We start from the raw sequence: 20,788 nt of genomic DNA, 5'->3' as shown, positions 1-20,788 counted from the left end.
GGGTGGGAAATATGATAAAATGTTACTTCCATAATCTTCGCTCGGTGAATGTGAAGGATGTTTGGTTTGATAGTTATGACGAAGAATATTTCAGGTCTCGACAGAAATATAATAACATGGTCGCTATGATGGTTGCTATGGACGCTGAAACCAGCAGCTCGCATGCCGTTTAAATCATGGCTATAAAACCATTGTCTTTGCTGATTATGCTATTTTATGTAACCGTGTGTAGATGTGCATGAATGAGGAGAGTGTAGACAGTGAACAGCGTTACACCCACTAACTTTATTAGCCCAGTTCAACAACAACAACAACCAACGCGCCCCAGCATGCCGTGCGTCCCCGTGATGTCAGCACGCCGTAGCGGTAACCATAGAGACTGTCAACATAGTCTACATCCCCCTTCTTAAGTTATATGCATTAAGTTATATGCTAACGAGGCACATAATATGAAATAGCAGATAATAGAAAATAGCAGATAATAGAACATAATAGAACATAGCACATAATAGAAAATAGAAGACTTGCATATAATGAAACCCCAAGCATCTGATACAGAACATGTAACATACACTCACTGGCCGATTTTATTAGGTACACCTTGCTAGTACCGGGTTGGACCCCCTTTTGCCTTCAGAAATACCTTAATCCTTTGTGGCATAGATTCAACAAGGTACTGGAAACATTCCTCAGAGAGTTTGGTCCATATTGACGTGTAAGCATCACGCAGTTGCTGCAGATTTGTCGGCTGCACATCCATGATGCGAATCTCCCGTTCCACCACATCACAAAGGTGCTCTATTGGATTGAGATCTGGTGACTGTGGAGGCCATTTGAGTACAGTGAACTCATAATCATGTTCAAGAAACCAGTCTGAGATGATTCTCGCTTTATGACATGGCGCGTTATCCTGCTCGAAGTAGCCAGCAGAAGATGGGTACACTGTGGTCATAAAGGGATGGACATGGTCAGCAACAATACTCAGGTAGGCTGTGGCGTTGACACGATGCTCAATTGGTACTAAGGGGCTCAAAGTGTGCCAATAAAATATCTCCCAAGCCATTGCACCACCACCACCAGCCTGAACCGTTGATACAGGGCAGGATGGATCCATGCTTTCACGTTTACGCCAAATTCTGACCCTACCATCCGAATGTCGCAGCAGAAATTGAGACTCATCAGACCAGGCAACCTTTTTCAAATCTTCTATTGTCCAATTTTGGTGAGCCTGTGCGAATTGTAGCCTCAGTTTCCGGTTCTTAGCTGACAGGAGTGGCACCCGGTGTGGTCTTCTGCTGCTGTAGCCCATCCGCCTCGAAGTTCGACGTGTTGTGCATTCAGAGATGCTCTTCTGCATACCTCGGTTGTAACGAGTGGTTATTTGAGTTACTGTTGCCTTTCTATCAGCTCGAACCAGTCTGGCCATTCTCCTCTGACCTCTGGCATCAACAAGGCATTTGTGCCCACAGAACTGCCGCTCACTGGATATTTTCTCTTTTTCGGACCATTCTCTGTAAACCCTAGAGATGGTTGTGCGTGAAAATCCCAGTAGATCAGCAGTTTCTGAAATATTCCGACCAGCCCGTCTGGCACCGACAACCATGCCACGTTCAAAGTCACTTAAATCACCTTTCTTCCCCATTCTGATGCTCGGTTTGAACTGCAGCAGATCGTCTTGACCAAGTCTACATGCCTAAATGCATTGAGTTGCTGCCATGTGATTGGCTGATTAGAAATTTGCGTTAACGAGCAGTTGGACAGGTGTACCTAATAAAGTGGCCGGTGAGTGTATATCTGTTGTCCTGTTTTTTTTGTTTTTTTTAGAAAGAGTGTCCAACAGTCCACACAGCCAGAACAGGCTGCAACATGAGGGGGGGGGGGGGTAAAATGTCAGTGTGCCCGCACAGCATATCACAGTGCTGGGGTCTCAATTATAACCGTTGCGTACGCACAAAACGGGGCTGAAAGTTGCGTACGTGACTTTCCACGCCAAGGTTGTGATCTATAAAAAACTAATTTGGCGGGAGAATGTGCGCAGCCCTAAGCAAACTCTGAACCATGCGTACGCATGGTTTGGAGGAAAGGAGATTTGGCGACACAGATGGTGTGGTGGTGAACTTAAGTCAGACTGAAGAAATGTAGAGGGAGAAGAACGATTATGTTTTATCATCGCCCTTCATAAGTTTAATTTCAACCCGTATCATGCGTTAAATCTATGTAGGGCCTAATCAGAATAAATTAAGCCAACTGCGTTATTTCTCAGTTATAACTCCAGAAACATCTCCTTAGAATCGAAATGAAAATTTAACTTCTCTATATTTAATCTCGTCACTCCATACCACTCCCGGATCGCAGGAGGAGGAGAGGACAGCGCGACTGCATGGAATAAAGCATCTGTCCAACATGTGTCTATAGCATAATATTTTTATGTGACACTGTAAACACATAATCAAATGTCAATAAAATCCCAAGTGTTGAAAACCAAGCCACATCCTCATCACAATCGTTATATTATTGTGCGTTCCTCTTGATGCTTTTCATGACAAATCAGGCATTAAAAAGGGGTTATGTTCAAGAACATTTTACGTGGGTGATTACAAACTGATTAACCAAGGTGTTCTCAGTCAGTCTTATTACCGTAACCCTATAAATACAGCGGTGAGCCCCCTGCGTGGCACTGCTGGAGGACCATGCAAATGGCATGATTCGGAGGGAGAGGGTCTTCAGGGACCATAACGATATATTGGCCCATGATGATGATTGGCTAATGAGCCGTTTTAGATTCCCTAGAGCTATGCTCTTGGATTTATGTGCTGAACTGGGTCCAGCATTGGAAAGGGCAACACATAGGAACCACGCTATCCCCGTGCAGACGCAGGTCCTCACCACTTTGGGGTTCCTTGCAACCTGCTGTTTCCAACGGGAAGGTAAGTGTTTCATATAGCTGCATCTTAGAACCTGTTTTCACATTTAAGCATAATTGGCTGTTTTGTTTTTATGTTTTCCACCCTGTAGATCCGGTATATCACAGCCATCCCTCAGTGCCATAATGCCCAGCGTTTTGAATGGCATCATACATATGGGCAGTCGATACATAAGGTTTCCCTACACAGTGGAAGAACAGGCCGAGATTAAAAGGCAATTTGCAGCAATGTCCGATTTCCCAAACGTAATCGGCGCAATTGCCTGCACTCATATTGCTATACGGGCTCCATCTGAAAATGAGTTTGCTTACGTCAACCGAAAGCACGTGCACCCTATTAATGTTCAAGTTATCTGTGATGCCCATATGAACTTAACAAACATAATGGCACGTTGGCCTGGTGCAACACATGATTCCTTATTCTAACGCACAGTAGTGTAGGGAACAGACTACAGGCAGGCGCGGGGCGGGATGGCTGGCTTCTAGGTGAGTTTTTTTAAAGAGGTAAAATGTAACATGTTGGTTCTTGACGTAACTAATGATTTTCTGCCTTGCAGGTGACAGTGAATACCCCCTGAGACGCTGGCTCCTCACCCCGGTTTTGTACACGCACAGCGCAGAGGAACAAAGATACAATGAGGTCCATGGCCATGCTCGGTCAGTGGTGGAGCGCGCCATCGGCCTCTTGAAGTGCCGGTGGCGCGCTCTAGATGCGTCGGGGGGGGGGGCTTTTATACCAGCCAGCCAAAGTGTGCCGCATTATAAGGGCTTGCGGCGTGCTGCACAATTTGTCCCAGAGGAACGGCATCCCTCTCCACCCCGACCTCCCTCCCCCCGAGCTTGACCCGGAGGCCCAGCCCCCTCCGAGGCAAGTCGGATTTCAACAGGGTGCAAGAGTACGTGGGATGTCATGCAGCGTTTATGAAATGAAGACGACTCAAGGTTCATTTTTTCACAGTATCTTTTAATATTGTGGCAATTTCGGTGAAAACATTTCGAATCTGCCTCAGTCAAGTTGTTGACTGCATCTATCGTTTCCCTCTGTAGCTGCAGAAAGGCGTCTGTGAGAACACAACCGGCGGACTGACGCGTGCTGCTGGGGGTGGGAGCAGCCGGATGACCTGCGGCCGAGGGCCCCTTCGCCGGCATCATCGTCCTTCTCCCCACCGACCGCTGACTCTGGAGGACGCACAAGCAAAATAGCTTGCACTACATGATCAATAATAACAAATCTATAAAAAACAGAAATCTGCTTTACCTTGTTCTTCTGTGTTGTCAGTGTCTCCTTCCCTTTCGGACACGATGCCACTCACGCTTGCGGTGCCAATTATGGAGGCAACTTTCGTTTCAATTGGTGTTAGGTCAGGAGTACTGGGTCCCCCTCCAGTTGCAGTCACGCTCTGGCGGTGTGAGGACAGCCTCTGCTTTGCACCCACCTGTAATTAACGATCTTCACTATACGGTCAGTAACATTTAAGCAATTAATTATACCGTAATTTTCAGACTATAAGCTGCGCCTTTTTCCCCATTTTTCGAGTCTGCGGCTTATATAACGGTGCGGCTAATCTATGGATTTTTACAGCTAACGGCCACTAGGGGACCTCCTAAATCTATGGATTTTACAGGTTACAGTTACAGTCCACCGACTTTAACTCCATGGGCTCTATGACCGCCACCAGTGGCGGGCTCCAGCAGGAAACGCTGGAGGCCGGAAAAGCCTCAGGTAGCGCACAAAAGTAAAAGTGGAACCTTGAGTGGTAGGCTACGAAAGACAGAACGAGAACGAGAGCAAGACAAATATTACGAAAGCGAAACAGTTTGTGGAACGGAAGTTTTCATGCACAAACCCTCATTATGGAAAACAAACGTAGAATTGCATATGATGCAGCTTTTAAGTTAAAGGCAGTCAATCTGGCTGTAAAGAAGGAAATAGAGCTGCTGCACGTGGCCTTGGCATCAATGAGTCAATGGTGAGACGTTGGAAACGCCAGCGGGAAGAACTGTCTCAATGCAAGAAGTCAAAAAAAGCTTTCAGAGGTAATAAAAGCAGATGGCCCGAACTTGAAGACTTTCTTGAAGATTGGGTGAACACACAGAGAGCAGACGGCCGAGGTGTTTCCACCGTGCAGATCCGACTGAAGGCTAAAACAGTCGCCACCGAAATGAAAATTGAAAATGTCAGAGGTGGACCATCCTGGTGTTTCAGATTTATGAGACGAAAGGGACTGTCCATCAGGGCGCGGACGACTGTGTGTCAGCAACTCCCTCCCGACTACAAGGAAAAAATAACAAACAGCGAATTCACACAAAGTCCGATGGAATATTCCATCGGACCGGACCAGATCATAAATATGGATGAAGTGCCTTTGACGTTTGACCTGCCTCTCACTAGGACTGTTAACAAGAAAGGTGAATCGTCCATCACGTTGAGAACCACTGGCCACGAGAGAACTAATTTCACTTGTGTTCTTGGCTGCACAGCATCTGGATTAAAGCTTCCGCCAATGGTGATTTTTAAGCGGATTACAATGCCGAAAGAAAAGATCCCGAACGGCATCTCCTTTAAAGTCAACAAGAAAGGGTGGATGATGGAAAGCGTGATGAAGGAGTGGCTGAATGAGTGCTACGTCAAGCGCCCTGGAAGATTCTTTCGCCAAAAAAAAGCTTTGCTCGTTTTGGACGGCATGAGGGCCCATATAACGGATAATGTGAAAGCAGCCATCAAGAGCACAAACTCGATTCCAGCTGTGATTCCTGGGGGCACAACGAAGCATCTCTAGCCACTCGACATCAATGTCAATCGTGCGTTCAAAGTGGCACTACGCGTTCAGTGGGAGGCGTGGATGACTAGCGGCGATAAATCATTCACCAAAACTGGTCGCATACGAAAAGCAACTTTCGCTCAAGTTTGCGAGTGGGTCCTGATGGTGTGGAGGAGTGTCAAAACATCCACGATCATTAACGGGTTCCGAAAGGCTGGACTACTGCGTGATGAAGAGGAGGACGCCGCCACAGCTGAGGCCCTTCAGAGGCTATTCGATTCCGACAGTGACGAAGAGGAGTTCGTTGGTTTTGACAGCGACAACGAAGGAGAGAGGAGAGTGGCTGACGAAGCCACCCTGAGCCTGTTCGTTTCCGACACTGAAGATGAGGACTTTGGTGGTTTTAGTACGCAGGAAGAAGACGGAGATGAGGATTAATGACTTGACTTTTCTGGTTACAGCCGTGTTCTGGTAGGCTGATTACCGTATATTTTAAGCAGCCTCGCAACTTTAGGCTTACGCGCTTACTGTCGTGTTACAGGCACTTTATTTTGCACTTTTAAAAAAACACATTTAATTTAGCCATTGATATTGCCTCGTCAAGCGCTGTAAGCTTTGTTTTTTGTGATGTTATTATTACTGTAGGCTACAACGTAGATAAATGTTGAAAGATGTTCACACTTTTTCAAGGTTTTTCCAAAATAGCCAATGTTAATAAATGTTTGACGCTATTACGGTAACTAATTTTGCTGGGGAACCCTTATGCACTCCCTCAAGGACCATTGATTGAAAACCACTGCTGTGTAGATCACTGCCGGTATGTGCGCTGGGAGCGCACCGTTTAAGTTTGAAAGTTTAAATGTTTGTGTGTCTGATACGCTATGTGATACAGTACTGTTTACACAGCACAGTACCGTATATGTTCTGTAGCTACTATTGCACTAAATGGTAACACTTGAATACGTTATGCAAAGATGCAACTTGTTTGTTGAAATGTTAATAAATGGGAGCTTCCTCAAGCAGCCATCTCTTTCCCGACAATCCCCTCTGTGCACGAAACCTTGCATATTGTAATTAAATATTAAAACACCCGCGGCTTATAGTCCAGTGCGGCTTATCTATGTACACATCATTCAATTTAGCTGCTGCGGCTTATACTCAGGTGCGCCTTATAGTGCGGAAAAATGTGCTGTACGTGAGGAAATAAAAATTGAAAAGCTGATTCAGCGGCGCACAATTGTAGTCACTCTGATTTATAAAGTAAAGATTGCGCACGCAGGGTTTTATGAATCTGAATATTTTTTGGCGCACCCAAAACTTGGCTTTTGGGCGTACGCACAGTTTTATAAATGAGACCCCTGATCTGTGACAAAGTCCTTGTAGAGAGAGTTGGGTCACGATGCTCTCCCTGAGCGAGAAAAAATCACAGGCCGCTGTCCCTGTGACAATTCCGGTCCCACACTGTCATGTTGTGGGCTTCGTGGATGTGCGATTGCAGCAACAGCAGGTGGGTCCCTTGCCGTGGAGTCAGGAACATAGGTCTCAGGTGTCTGGAGTAGGTGGCGTCTGTTCCTGACATATGTTGCATCTCCAGCCTTGACCTGGTAACTATTTCGTTGTGGTGCTGTTCCTAGCACTGTTGCCAGTCTGTCGTGTCCTCTCTTTGTCTGCGCAGCTCACAGTGGAGCCAGTGGCCTAGCTGATTTGTCATAGTAGGCCTTTCCACTCTGTCTCGCCTGTGTCAGGGCCATCTGGACCTGTGTCTCCACTTCAGGTGAGTACATGGCTTTGGTCATGAGAATGAAAGCCCTGGTGCGCCGAGAGAGCAGGCATTGAGCTGGCGACGGCAACCCGTCCCTGGGCGGGGCCTGCCCGTAATTCCGACGCCTCATTGTTCCGACGTCTCAATGTTCCGAAATATTTCCCATTAGATCGACATGCCACTATTCCGACGGTTCAATGTTCCGAAAACGAAACCCATTGGTCCGAAGGTCCGTTAGTCCGACTTTTCAAATAGGAGGCGCATTAGGCCGACGGTTCAATATGCCGAATAGGAAAAATAGTTTTATACCTCGCTCGCTCCCTCTCTCTCTCTCACTCTCACTCTCACTCTCAGTGTGTGTGTGTGTGTGTGTGTGTGTGTGTGTGTGTGTGTGTGTGTGTGTGTGTGTGTGTGTGTGTGTGTGTGTGTGTGTGTGTGTGTGTGTGTGTGTGTGTGTGTTCGTGCCCGTGTTGAGAATTAGACCTCCGCTCTCTGTCCATGGTGCTGCAACACCGTGTCGAAATGAAGTGAAGCGTTGTCTTTTTGCCCTCCAAAATTCATCGTGAACCAGTGTTGTTTTTGGCAGTCATTTTAGATTTAGTTTTAGTCTTAGTCTTTTTGACGAAATGCTTCTTAGTTTTAGTCCCATTTTAGTCATTTCTATCTTTGAAAGTTTTAGTCTAGTTTTAGTCTGACGAAAACTCAAAAGGTTTTAGTCTAGTTTTAGTCTGACGAAAACTCCAAAGGTTTTAGTCTAGTTTTAGTCCGACGAAAACTCAAAAGGTTTTAGTCAAAAATCAAATATGCATAAGATGCGTGTATTTATTTAATAGGCCAATACATTTATCATAATGAAGCACACTGAGACTGATCTAACTTTCAAAAGGTGAGTTGTTGTTGTTGTTTTTTTGACTTTTTTCTCTCTACCTTTTCTTTTATTATTTTGTTGCAGACAACACAATGGCACACAATGAGTATTGTATCACAATAAAATATGATTAAACAAAAATAAAGCTCACTTGACTTCACATGAAGTAGGAGGGGAACACAATGTGGCTCCTAGTGCAATTCTACCAAAATATGAGGGGTTGGGGAACAGTAATCTTACTCTTAACAAACAAGTTTCACAACCACAAGTCAAGTTATAGAGACATTAAAATCCCAACATGGCCATGAATGGATTTCCAAATATGTAAAGATCAAACAAAACAAAGATCTGCATATATAAAAACAGAAATTTTAAGGCAACCAGCTCTGCAAATACAAATATTTAAGGCAACCAAACAGAATCAACATGGAAGCGCAATACAATCTGTACAATCAATGATACAAGTCAACTAAGTCAAGTAACTTGCCACTACTAGGTTCACACTGGCGGCCTGAATCTGGCCCGAATCAGATCTGCGGCAGATCAGATCAGACATACAAGCTCCACATGGGTCACATCACAACATTGGAGCTTGTCGATCTGACACAGATCAGATTCAGGCCAGATTTAAGCTGCCAGTATAAACTGGGCCTAGGTAGCCTCAGTAGCCTACCGGTTCAATTTGAGGAAAGCACTTCTCTCTAAAATGACTCTGGCTCTGTTGCGACGACCACGACTGAGGTCACCTGTAACACTGAACACTCTCTCGGCAAATGCTTGAGAGGCAGGCATGGCTATAATATCTAAGGCAATGGGTTTCAGGAGAGGATATGCATGATCCGGCTGTGCAATCCAAAACTCAAGGGCACTTGAGCACTCTTCTTCAGTTAAGTGGGACAGTTCCTGCTTATACTTCTCCATTTCATGCCTGACGCACGGTTTTGGCCGGCTAGACTTGGATGGTCGCATTGGTCGGTGTGTTTTGGACAAATATTTAAATCTTGACCGCTTTTTCTCTGGTTCGGCTGCTGCTCCTTCTCCCTTCTCCGATTCCTCAGCCTCCTCCTCCTCCTCACGAACTACTGGTGGAACCAACTGAACAATGTACTCTTGCGCTTTGCTCAGAATGTCCTGAATTTGTAAATCATCATTCGTGAGGAGTGATTCTGTTGGATCGAGGAAGCAAGCAGCAGCAGCAAGGGGTGAGAATTTGGAGTGCGTGCTGTCAAGAAAGCAGCCGAATCGCAGCTCTATGTTGGCCCTCATCTTTACTGCCAAGGACCCTAGGTCCTTGAAAGTATGACCCTGCTCATCAAGTATGTCAGACAGGTGAGCTTGTAGGTCAAGAAGGGCAGGAATGACAAGGGACAGACTCTGTGTGTCGCTTTGCAGCATCTGTGTATGCTCAGCAAAGGGGGAGAGCAATTCTTTCACAGCGGTCAGCTTTTGCCATTCACTTGGTAGGAGATAGTCCCACGTCATGCCATCCGCAACTTTCACAACCGAGTCCTTTACTTGAAGAAGCCGGTTGATCATAATGTAGGTGCTCGACCACCTAGTGGGGCAGTCCTTCACCAGAGTTAATTTGCACTCCTTCAATAGCCTCTCAGTTGCTACGGAAGATTTTCGGAAGAGCTTCACCAGTGAACGGACCTTATCTAGAAGTTTATTAACACTTGTTTCTTTTTTTATCATGCCAACCACCAGCTGTAGCGTGTGGACGATGCAGGGGGTCCTCACCATCGCTCCATACCTTTATAGAAAAAGACAAGAACACAGCAAAAGAAACAATTAACACTTAGCAGAATGCAGAGAAAAACAAAAACACAAACATCTAATGTGACTGAGTGCTAAACTGAAATAATTTACCTCTGTTCGTCTGTAGCCAGCCCAGGGTCTTCACTGTCGCTCTCCTGGGAGTCCTCCTCCATGCTGCTCTCACTCTCCTCCTCCTCTACAGGTTTGAATGCAGCTACCATGTTGCTCCTGTTGTCCGTTATGGCTGTCAGTATTTTGTTTTGCGGTATACCCCAGTCTTCTGTGCACCGGTCAACACAGGTTTTTATACTCTCTGCCGTGTGTGGATGAGTAAGCTGGATCAGAGATAATAATATGTGACATGCTTTTTTGTCGTCCGGGCAATAGTAGCAGGCACTGATGGCAAGAAATGAGGCTGTGAGGCCTTTCTTGGACCATATGTCCAGGCCAATGGTGATCCTTTGTGCTGTGGCAAGCTGCTCTCTGAATTTTAGTTTGGCATCAAGGTATACTTTATCAATTAAATGGTCAGTCTCTTGTCAAACTTCTCAATCATGAGGATGAATTCTTCGTCCTCCACAATGGAAGCAGGAAGCCCTGTCCGACCGATCCATAAAGCAATTGCCATTTCTTTTCTCAGTTGTTCCCGATCGTTCACGTCATATTTCGTTGACGCTGCAAATGACTTTTCTAAGGAGGTCTGCTGCACTCCACTTGGTTTCTTCTTTGGGGTTATGCTCGCTGGGATCTAGATGAGGGGGCAAATCGACAAAAGAAATACACTTAATACCAGACCTTAAATGCATACAGATAAAGACAGATTATGTATAATTTAAAATACAATTGTGCTCACAGCAGTAGCAGTTTAAGGTGCAGTATGAAAGATAATTGTGGCAACAGTTACATAAATATATTGCAGTTTGTTATTCTATATAAATTATGGAATAGGTACAATATGGTAGGTACAATACAACTACAGTACTTATTGTGATGCTTTAATGCAATATAGCAGGGTTTCACAAAGTGGATTCCAGGGACTATTAATTAGGAGAGTCTAACCCTAAAGTATGTAACAGTGTACAAACGAATCAAATTGTTAAGACCTTGGAATTTAAATGTTTGAGAACCACTGCAATATAGCCAACCCTATGAGCCAAACCCAGTCAACTAAAGGATTGGAATGTGACGTCAGCTTTTTACGGAAAGAGATGGTGCACAGTTCATGGTTTGGGCTGTGTGACGTGAAGTAACTACATGGTTCTTGCACCATTTTTAAAGTCAAATTTAAGACTTTTTAAGACTTTTTAAGACCAACACATACATAAATTAAGACCCAAAAAAATTTCTGAAAAATTATTTGATAGAAAAGGTGTGTATAATTGAGTCACTTATACATATCAACCGTAGCCGTAGTACTAGCAGTAGTAGTACTCTTGCAAAGTTATCTCGGAAGCGCGCGGACACGACGATACGCGAACACATTAACCCACCCGTGTCACCCATAATCACCCATGACCGTCGCTTAGCAACCGGACACGCTGGGGTTGATATGTTACCGGACTACTGTAACTACTACGGAGTGATAACAAAGACATGAATCTGGCAATAAATCCACCGTCCTTGACAGCGGTCAAGTTTGGAGTGCGGAGTGGACCAAATGCGAACTACTGCAGCTTTCCTAAGTTAAACCCCAAACTAATCGGAATAAGTGTATGCATGTCGATTATAGCAGACTACACCACCTCTTCTGTAGCCGAATAGAATTATATTACGAACAGATAATTGTATTCCGATTGAGGCGTATTATATGATCCTTTTCTATTCCGATTGAGCTGTTCTTCCACAACTATGCGGATCAGATGTGTCCATGTAAACACGGCTGACAGTGAACACACACACACACACACACACACACACACACACACACACACACACACAGAAGCCGAACTTCCTTATTCGAATATAATGCGAATATCAAAAAATAAATCAAAATTCAAACAAATATTAGGCAGCCCTTAATATTCTAACCTGTTATGGGCAGGCCAAGAGGGAGAGCGTCGGAGAACCCGACGCAGTCTACTCATAATATTGTAATGACCACGGAAGAGGCATTGAATGAAGTATTGATTAGACAGCGATTTATTAGATACCTAATAAACCGTCGGAACACGCAGGACCGGTAACCATAGCAACGCCGGTAAACAAACCCCGCGAAGCCCAATCCAGGTCTTACTGAAGGAATTTAATGGTCATAATATTATTAATAAATATTCGACTATTAATATTAATAAACAAACAAACTTCGAATATGATTTTTGGGAAAAAGTCCGTCACACAATTCAATTAATTTACTGTTTGGAATACTTACATTAAAATGATCCAGCATGAACTGTGATCCATTAGTACCGCGATAAGACATGGCTGTCGGTGTCGTCCGTGGGCCAGTACCTCACATGGATATCCATCTGTTTGCTTTTAGTGGTTTTGTTCACTCATCGAACATGAGGACGTACTGTTTATCGTTTACGCTGCGTGACAGCTCTCTTTTTATGAAAGATGCGATCCCGTATTTGGCTAGATAGGCCGTTTTGTTTTCGACTTCGCAAACTCAGAATCTGGGAACATAGCAGCCAAGACGTTACTAATGTCCTCGTTCGATTTGAAGGAATTATGTCTGCTCACCGTGTGGAGAACCCACAATACCTCCGCCTTCTGGGTTTCTGGTGGCGACGCAAAGCCGGTTAACGCCGTCTGATGTGAAGTACTAGCCACGGATGCTGAACTTTTCAGTCCACTTCTTTCAAATAATACGGGCATCGCTGTAGTCCCGCTAGCTGCCACGGAGTATCGGATATATTTCTGCGACCTCATGTGGGACTCAAGAGCTTTTGCTCCCATGGTCCCTAGTATGAATGCCTTTCGGGATAAACAACACCTTGCCTCGTAGTCACCTGCCTTCTCCAACCACCCCCGAAACGTATCTTCCTCAAACCATTTCTCATTGAATTTGCACTGTCCCATCCTGAAAGTAGCGCAAGTTGGCCTAATGATGTCAACCGTCACTAGCTAAAAGTAGCGCCAGCAAGTTAGCCTACAGAGGCAGCTGCAGGCTGCAGATGCAACCGGCCCCCGATGACTGATGTCAACGTTAACGTAACGTAAAACTCCTGAAAATGCCGTAATTAAAAGACGCACTAGGTGATTTGTTGTGCGCGACAATTTCCCATAGTCTTAAAAAAACCTCTGCAAAATTTAATACCTAGAGCAAATTTACAGTAAATTTAAGACAATTTATGGCCTTAATTTTACACAAAAAAAATTAAGACTTTTTAAGACTTTTTAAGGACCCGCGGGAACCATGAACTACCCTTTTTGGTGGCTTTAAAACACAAGGCTAACAGCAAATTAATCGGCTTAAGTACATAAACCTGATGTCGGAGGAATGACACACGCAGATGGCAATTTAACGTGAACATAAAACAACCAAGCTGCCCCAGTGTCCATGCACACTTTATTATTAGTTACAGCATCCACGTGTGTTGCTTACGATAGGGAACAGCAACAGGTCTGCAGACTACACAAACATGGATCAAAGCATTTCACTTGCTGCCCGTCCACAAATGAACGGGGGTTTTGCTAAATTAATAGAAGGGCTGGTTTAAGCAGGGCCCCTGCAGCCCCATTCATTCTAGCTTTAGCATGTAGCACTAGGAAGCGGTCTCATCTGCACGACGGGGGAGGTGTAACCAGTAAAGGTACGGCCACACCAAACGCGTCACCTGCGTACCACGCGTATAAAATCGGCAATTTTTCCATAGGGAAGCATTGGTGTACGCGCGTATGAGGTGCGTACACGCGTATCATGCGTACCAAGCAACATTTTACTCGCTGTAGGGGCGTATGAGGCGCGTACATATACGCGCGTATATATACGCGCGCACATATACGCGCGTACATATACGCGCGTACATGTACGCGAGGAGTTCAAAAAATTTAACTTTTTATGCTCATACGCGCCGCAATAGCCAATCAGCGTTGAGCTTGACCCGACGTCACTGGCAGAGAGTAGTGAGCTTGGACAGAAGCATACGGCCGACATCTTTCTTTATTCTGTGTGGAAATAGTAACATAGTTACGCCATTAAATGCTTTTATGGAAACATTTTTAGCGAGAAATGTGCATTTTACTTTCATAATGTTCGCTCGGTGAATGTGAAGGATGTTTGGTTTGATAGTTATGACGAAGAGGGAACGCTCCGTTCACTTGCATGGACAGAGTCTCTGGTTACTAAAGCAACCTCAACGTCTTGGCGGACTATATATCTGCTGATCAACACTACGAATGCTGGAAACACACCAGACACACCATGTGAAGTTATTTAACCCGATTATTGTTATTTATATCCGAGATTACTTAATCTAACCCGATCTAAACTCTATCACCCAAACACGGCGACGTTTGGGTTTCCTACCTCGGACTCCAGAGCAGCCATGTCCATGGCAGCCACGGCCGGCAACTTCCTTTATTCTGAGTGGAAATAGTAACATAGTTACGCCATTAAATGCGTTTATGGAAACATTTCTAGCGAGAAATGTGCATTTTACTCTCATAATGTTCGCTCGGTGAATGTGAACGATGTTTGGTTTGATAGTTATGACGAAGAGTGAACGCTCCGTTCACTTGCATGGACAGAGTCTCTGATTGCTAAGCAACCTCAACGTCTTGGCGGACTATTTCTCTGCTGATCAACACTACGAATGCTGGAAACACACCAGACACACCATGTGAAGTTATTTAACCCGATTATTGTTATTTATATCCGAGATTATTTAATCTAACCCGATCTAAACTCTATCACCCAAACACGGCGACGTTTGGGTTTCCTACCTCGGACTCCAGAGCAGCCATGTCCATGGCAGCCACGGCCGGCAACTTTCTTTATTCTGAGTGGAAATAGTAACATAGTTACGCCATTAAATGCGTTTATGGAAACATTTCTAGCGAGAAATGTGCATTTTACTCTCATAATGTTCGCTCGGTGAATGTGAAGGATGTTTGGTTTGATAGTTATGACCAGTGTTGGGGGTAACGCGTCAGAACTAACGCGTTAGAGTACTCTTATTCGTTTTTTTCAGTAACGAGTAACCTAACGCGTTAGTTTTGCGAATTCAGTAATCAGTAACTCGTTAATTTCCAAAATAACCACTCGTTACTCCGTTACGTTAAGATTTTCCCTCGATAAGGAAAGTAAAGTCCCGGGTTTTCTGCATTTAGTCAGATGCTGCTGCCCTGCTCCTTGCATCTCTCTCTCTCGCTCTCTTCGTGTGTGTGCGCGCGCACCTGTGTGTGTAAGCTACGTGTGTTACCGCGGCAAGATGGACGAGAAGATAGCCTTAGATTCCTGGAGGTACGCTCATTCTTTTGAGTTACAGAGCGAAAAGGACAAGAAGAACATAGTGGTCGTTTTGAGCACCTTCTTCTCCTACGTTTCAACCATTACTTTGGTGATAAATAGGCTAAAGGTAGCCTACGTGATTGTTATGAATGTAGGGCTATAGGGTCACACGAACATTTTCAGTTCTTCAATGTTTTTTTAGTGCCATGCACTGTTCTTTTGTGCAACGCATACGGTTCCAATTCTAAAAGGTTGCGTGCCTACCTGTTAAGCACTTTGTTAGGCGCCTGCACTTGTAAAGTGGATAAACTATGTGTGACGCACTGTTCTTTTGTGCGCAGCCAATACGGTAAGCTACATTCTGTTAAAATAACTGCCTGTTACCGGAGTATGTTATTCATGGAAGCTGTTCAAATGATCAAAGGATGAATGCCTGTTAAATAAAACGTGCAATATGATGACTGTCTTTCCTGTCATTATGCTATAGGTTCATGATTGATTCATAAACAGTCAGCACTGTTGGTGCATCTAAAGGAGGATGTGTGTTGTTGTTGCGCTAGGCGGACACGCACGCACCCCAAACGCATTTTAATTGTTGGTAACGCACGAGTACTCTAACGCGTTTCTTTTATTTATAGGTAACGTAGTAACGTAACGGATTACTTTTAATTGATAGTAACAAAGTAACCTAACGGATTACTTTCAAAAGTAACGATACCCAACACTGGATATGACTGCCTTGGAGCAATCGTTTCTATGCTCCGCAATCACTGAGGTCTTGCCTGACCTTCCAGAGATGACAAAGGATGTTTTAGAAGAGCACTTACAATCCCTTGGGGTAGAGACCTATGATGATTTCCAGTTTATTGAGGAAGCTGACTTGCTGTCTGCGCTGAGGCCAATTCAAGCACGAAAAGTCGTTGCTGTCTTGAAACAGAAATGGAAGTCAAGTATTACAACCAGCAGCTCATCTGTTGATGCTTCGCCAGGACCTCCTCCATCCTTGCAGTCTCTTTCACCAGGTAGATTAACCCCAACCTCTTCAAACAGCAGCCAAAGCCCTCATGTCGACTGGGTGGATACCTTTGTGATTCCGTGGGATAAGTTCCCAGAGGAACTGACGCAGACTTTGGAGAGAGAAAAGCGACCAAGTCCAAGAATGAGAAGGGAGATGGTCCGCCTAGTGGTTCATGAGATGACACAAAAAAGTTCCTGCATAAGTAGAAGAAGCTCTATTGAAGTTGCAAAAAAGATGGTATCAAAATATCCCAAATCTTTGCAAGACGTCATAGAAGGAGACGTGATTGGGCAAGGGTATCACTCTCTTGTTAAGCAATTGCATAACGTATCGAGAATGTGAAGCGATCAACAACCCCAAAAATAAGAAAGCGAAGGTATCGCACTGATGATTCTGACACCGATGAAGTCCCCCCAGAAAAGAGAGCAGCGATCCAGGACACTTATGGGTGCATAACATGGGATCCAAAATTCCTTCCTTTTGGAGAGACCCAAGAGAGCCAGAAGGAAAAGAGAGAAAAAATGAAGAGACCGGACGTTAATTCAGAGGAGCTCAAAAGCCTAATGAAGAACACTTTCTAATCCCAGCGTAAAGAAGTTAACCAGGGGAAAAACATCAAGCATCTCCTTGAACAGTGGCCATTTTTCTTTGAAGAACTTGGCATGGCAGTCCACTTCAGGGAACTCACCGGAATTGGGCTTCAAGAAACGTTCTCGAGGAATCTGGATATGAAAGGGAAACGACTCCTGAACTACCTGAACACTGTTGCTGTCCACAAGAACAAAAGGTTCCTACAGGCTTTAACAAAGTTAAAAGCAATGAGAGGAGAGCTGTGGGGTCTCTCTGAAGACGTCAAAGGGATGGTGCGGCTTCTGTGGTCATACTTCAATGAGAAAGAAGACGCAATGTTCTGTTATGTTGAGGGCACGTGTCTGGCCGAGGAAATACAGATGGAAAAGTCCACTTGACCCCTACCATTGTTGTGTGTGGCAAGTATCTTTTTTCAGTAATTTAGTCAAATTTGCCTTAAAAGGCTCTACATTTCACTCTCCACCTGTATACAGCACACTGTATCTATGTCAAGCAATTTAATAGACCTTGAAAACTGTTAAAGAAAAGTGCTTAAAAAGTTGTTTTAAATGTATCAGGAAGACATGCCTTTTAATGTTTTTAGGTTTTTTTCCTCTTTAGGACAATCCTACTTTTCTTCAAGGCGCACCATGCTGAGCGTCGATTGAAATATCGTCCACATCCCCTCATTCATTTCTGCCCTGTGCTTGATGTTTGGGAGCTTCTATTGTTTCAACATTCATTACCCGTCAGAGCTGGCATCAACGCTGGAGTTTCTGCAAAGGTGTCTTTTGTGCTTGGCTTTTACCAACATTGACATCTGAACATCTGAAACTAATCTAAAGTAGCTGCTTTTTCCAGATAGGAGACATTTTAATTGTATAGGTGCCATTTGAACATGATAGCTTGAAGATAAATGAGTGTTTCACAGTAGATAAAGCATTTTCATTTATACAGTCTTCGGTAACACTTTAAATTAAGATACATATTAATCATAAACCAACTGCTTACTAACATGGATATTAGCAGTACATTAGCCCTTTATTATCCATTATAAATGATAATTACACAGGTCTTTTCAACGTTCCGTTCACTAGCATGGGCGCTTCACAACTTCCGGCGGTCAATTATTTTTGGATAATTCATTGGCAACGGATGATTAATGACCGCTGTCAAGGTAAACAAAATGACTTTTTGCCTTTGGTATCACTCCGCACGTAGTCCGGTAAGTTGTTAACCCCAGCATCTTTCGTTGCTAAGCGACGCCAGCTGATCTGAAGCCGAAAACAACGTTGAAGGCAGGACACTATGGCTGAGTTACCAATTAACTCAAATAAAATTGGAAAAACGGCAAAAGAGAAAAACGACAAAGAGAGGAGAGCTGCGCAGAAGCGGGCGAAGCGAAGCGGCACAAAGTTTTGAATGAAAGAAGTTGATCAAATAGAAGAGGATCGACACGAAATTAATACTAAAAAGAGCACAATATGGGCCATGTCAGTTTTCCAAGACTGGTTGACAGAGAAAAACATGTCATCAGACTTGTTAAACAAAAGTTCAGCGAATCTAAATAAGATACTACGATCCTTTTATCCGTCAGTGCAAAATACAAACGGCAAGGCATACTCAATTGCGAGTATATGGCACTTAGGTCATATACTACGTTTTGGCAAGTAGCCGTGTAACAAGCGGGATAATGTATAATTGCCCAGATTTGACACTATGAAATCTGTCAGCTTCAACTCGAGCAATGATGTGTTCAAGTCCGTAATCAAAAACCTACGGAAAAAAGGCAAAGACACCAGCAAGCATCACCCCCCTATCTCAACGAAAGACCTACAGTTGCTCATGAACTCTGAGGCGCTTTCTGTCAACACAGCTCACGGACTTGTCAGGAAGGTATGGTTCGATGTGCAGCTGCATCTGGCAAGACGCGGCAGAGAGGGCAATCGGTTCTTAACGAGTGACTCTTTTGTTTTAAAAAAAGACAAGAATAGCAACAACTATATTTCTCTTTCACACAATGCTGAGACAAAAAATCACAGATGCCATAGATCCATGCAAAGAAAACCACCATGGCTCCATTTTCTCGGAACCTGACAACCCACATTGCCCCGTTGCCAGTTTTAAAAAGTACATCTCCATTTGCCCCCACGATGCCGAGTCATTTTACTTGCACCCTCTCAAAAAGGACCAGCAGCTGCTTAACAAGCAGGATGTATGGTACTCTCGGGAGCCCATGGGACACAATTTCCTTGGGGAAATGTTGCCTAAACTCAGCAAGGAAGCGGGCCTCTCCAGGAGGTATACCAACCACAGTCTGCGCAGCACCGCTGTCCAACTGCTGTCGCAGGCTGGTCTGGAGAGTCGGGAAATATTGTCTGTGACGGGGCACAGATGTGAGGACAGTCTGAGGAGCTATTGGACTCCGTCCTTGACAGACAGGCAAAAGTGGAGCAGAGTCCTGTCCTCTCATCCCGGCAATAGCAGATCTGGTGTGTTATATTAGGCCTACATAGTCTTACATAAACGATCTGAAATGTCAAACATTTTCTGGCTAACGTGCTGTCGTTTTCCTAAGGTGTGTCCATGGCCCCCGAAGAAATCAGGAATGCAGACAGAAACATCTCCTTCAATATTCCAAAAGAAGCCCCATTCTCCTTGTCAAATTTTACAATTAATGGGAATGTACAGTTCAACATGAATAAATAAAAATAGGCAATAACATTTTTTTTGTGGTTATTTTTTCTTTTTGGCAAGAAGCCGTGTAATAAGCATGGACCTAAGGGTCCAACCCAAGCGTCCTCGGCTTAGCGACGTCAACATCTTGGGGGGACTATTTCTCTGCTGATCAACACTATGAATACTGATAACAAATACATTGTCAATAAATTGTTTCGTTTTGGCAAGTAGCCGTGTAATAAGCGGGATAATGTATAGAACTTTGCCGGTCATTATCGTAAAATAAGCCCCTTCATGGCGAAGCAAGACACCTCCGCTGCGCGTCGGTGTCCTGTTCGCCCTGTCGGGGCTTATTTTCTCGATAATGACCGGCGTTCTATACATTATCCCTTACTTAATTCATACTTTACTCAACATGACCATATTCTGCCATTAACAGACCAATTTACTACAAGTTTCTCTGCTGTAACCCCCTAATTACTTGATAATTTATGGTAAATAAGGACCTTGTTGACCATGAATTATGATCTGAACAGACAAAAGTTTAGTAAGGGCCTTATTAAGTGTCAGCATCTCATGAATAGTTATAAACCCTTTACAACACATCATTATTATGGTCTGTTCTTGTGGAATAAAATGCATAACTACAAGTGTTAATATTTTCCATATACCTACATATTAAGCCATTGTAGGTCAGAATATGTTCCCTCTTCTAAAGTTGGCTGTTGTTCATATTTAATTCATGGGTAATTCAATAAGTATTAAGCCTCACATGTTCCCTATTCTAAAGTTGCCCCCTCTTCACACTTAGTAAACCATAATTACTGCACACGATAACAGATAAGCAGATTGATAGCCAGCAATTATTTTATTAATGAAGAACTTTCATTAACATTTTAAATAAAATAAAATCATCCACTAGGACACAGTAACAAAACATAATATGTACGCTTAAAAATAAACAAATCTTCAAATTCAACATAAGGGGTGTAACTTTACAGCTTCCGGCTGGGAGAGAGGGAGAGACAAGCGCATGGGCGGGAATGAGAGAGA

The 20,788-nt window shown here is 44.0% G+C and overlaps 1 protein-coding gene and 1 long non-coding RNA gene across 2 annotated transcripts in view; both read right to left on the bottom strand.

Annotated features, from left to right (window-relative positions):
- Positions 1–14,961, bottom strand: part of LOC132463594 (uncharacterized) — a 147,566-nt gene extending 132,605 nt beyond the window's left edge. Inside the window, exon 1 of the long non-coding RNA XR_009527072.1 lies at positions 14,805–14,961. This is a non-coding gene — a long non-coding RNA (uncharacterized LOC132463594). The remainder of the gene's footprint in view (positions 1–14,804) is intronic.
- LOC132463549 (zinc finger BED domain-containing protein 4-like) lies at positions 8,321–10,596 on the bottom strand. The gene is made up of 2 exons (XM_060059814.1): positions 10,185–10,596; positions 8,321–10,068 (listed from the first exon to the last, which is right to left on the bottom strand). The coding sequence occupies exons 1-2, from the start codon at positions 10,292–10,294 to the stop codon at positions 8,985–8,987; spliced, it is 1,194 nt and encodes a 397-aa protein (XP_059915797.1). The 5' UTR covers positions 10,295–10,596; the 3' UTR covers positions 8,321–8,984.
- Positions 14,962–20,788: the final 5,827 nt, after the last annotated feature.

The sequence above is a fragment of the Gadus macrocephalus genome, chromosome 8 (genome assembly GCF_031168955.1).
Source record: "Gadus macrocephalus chromosome 8, ASM3116895v1".
NCBI lineage: Eukaryota > Metazoa > Chordata > Actinopteri > Gadiformes > Gadidae > Gadus > Gadus macrocephalus.
The sequence above is the reverse complement of the archived record's forward strand: the minus strand, read 5'-3'. Positions and strand labels throughout refer to the sequence as shown.

Bases quoted from the DNA above. Each gene is read 5' to 3' on its own strand.
- LOC132463549 (XM_060059814.1), bottom strand. From the start codon at position 10,294: ATGGTAGCTGCATTCAAACCTGTAGAGGAGGAGGAGAGTGAGAGCAGC. The intron at 10,069-10,184 runs GTAAATTATTTC...TTTTCTATAAAG, and splicing joins CTGGCTACAGACGAACAGAG to GTATGGAGCGATGGTGAGGA.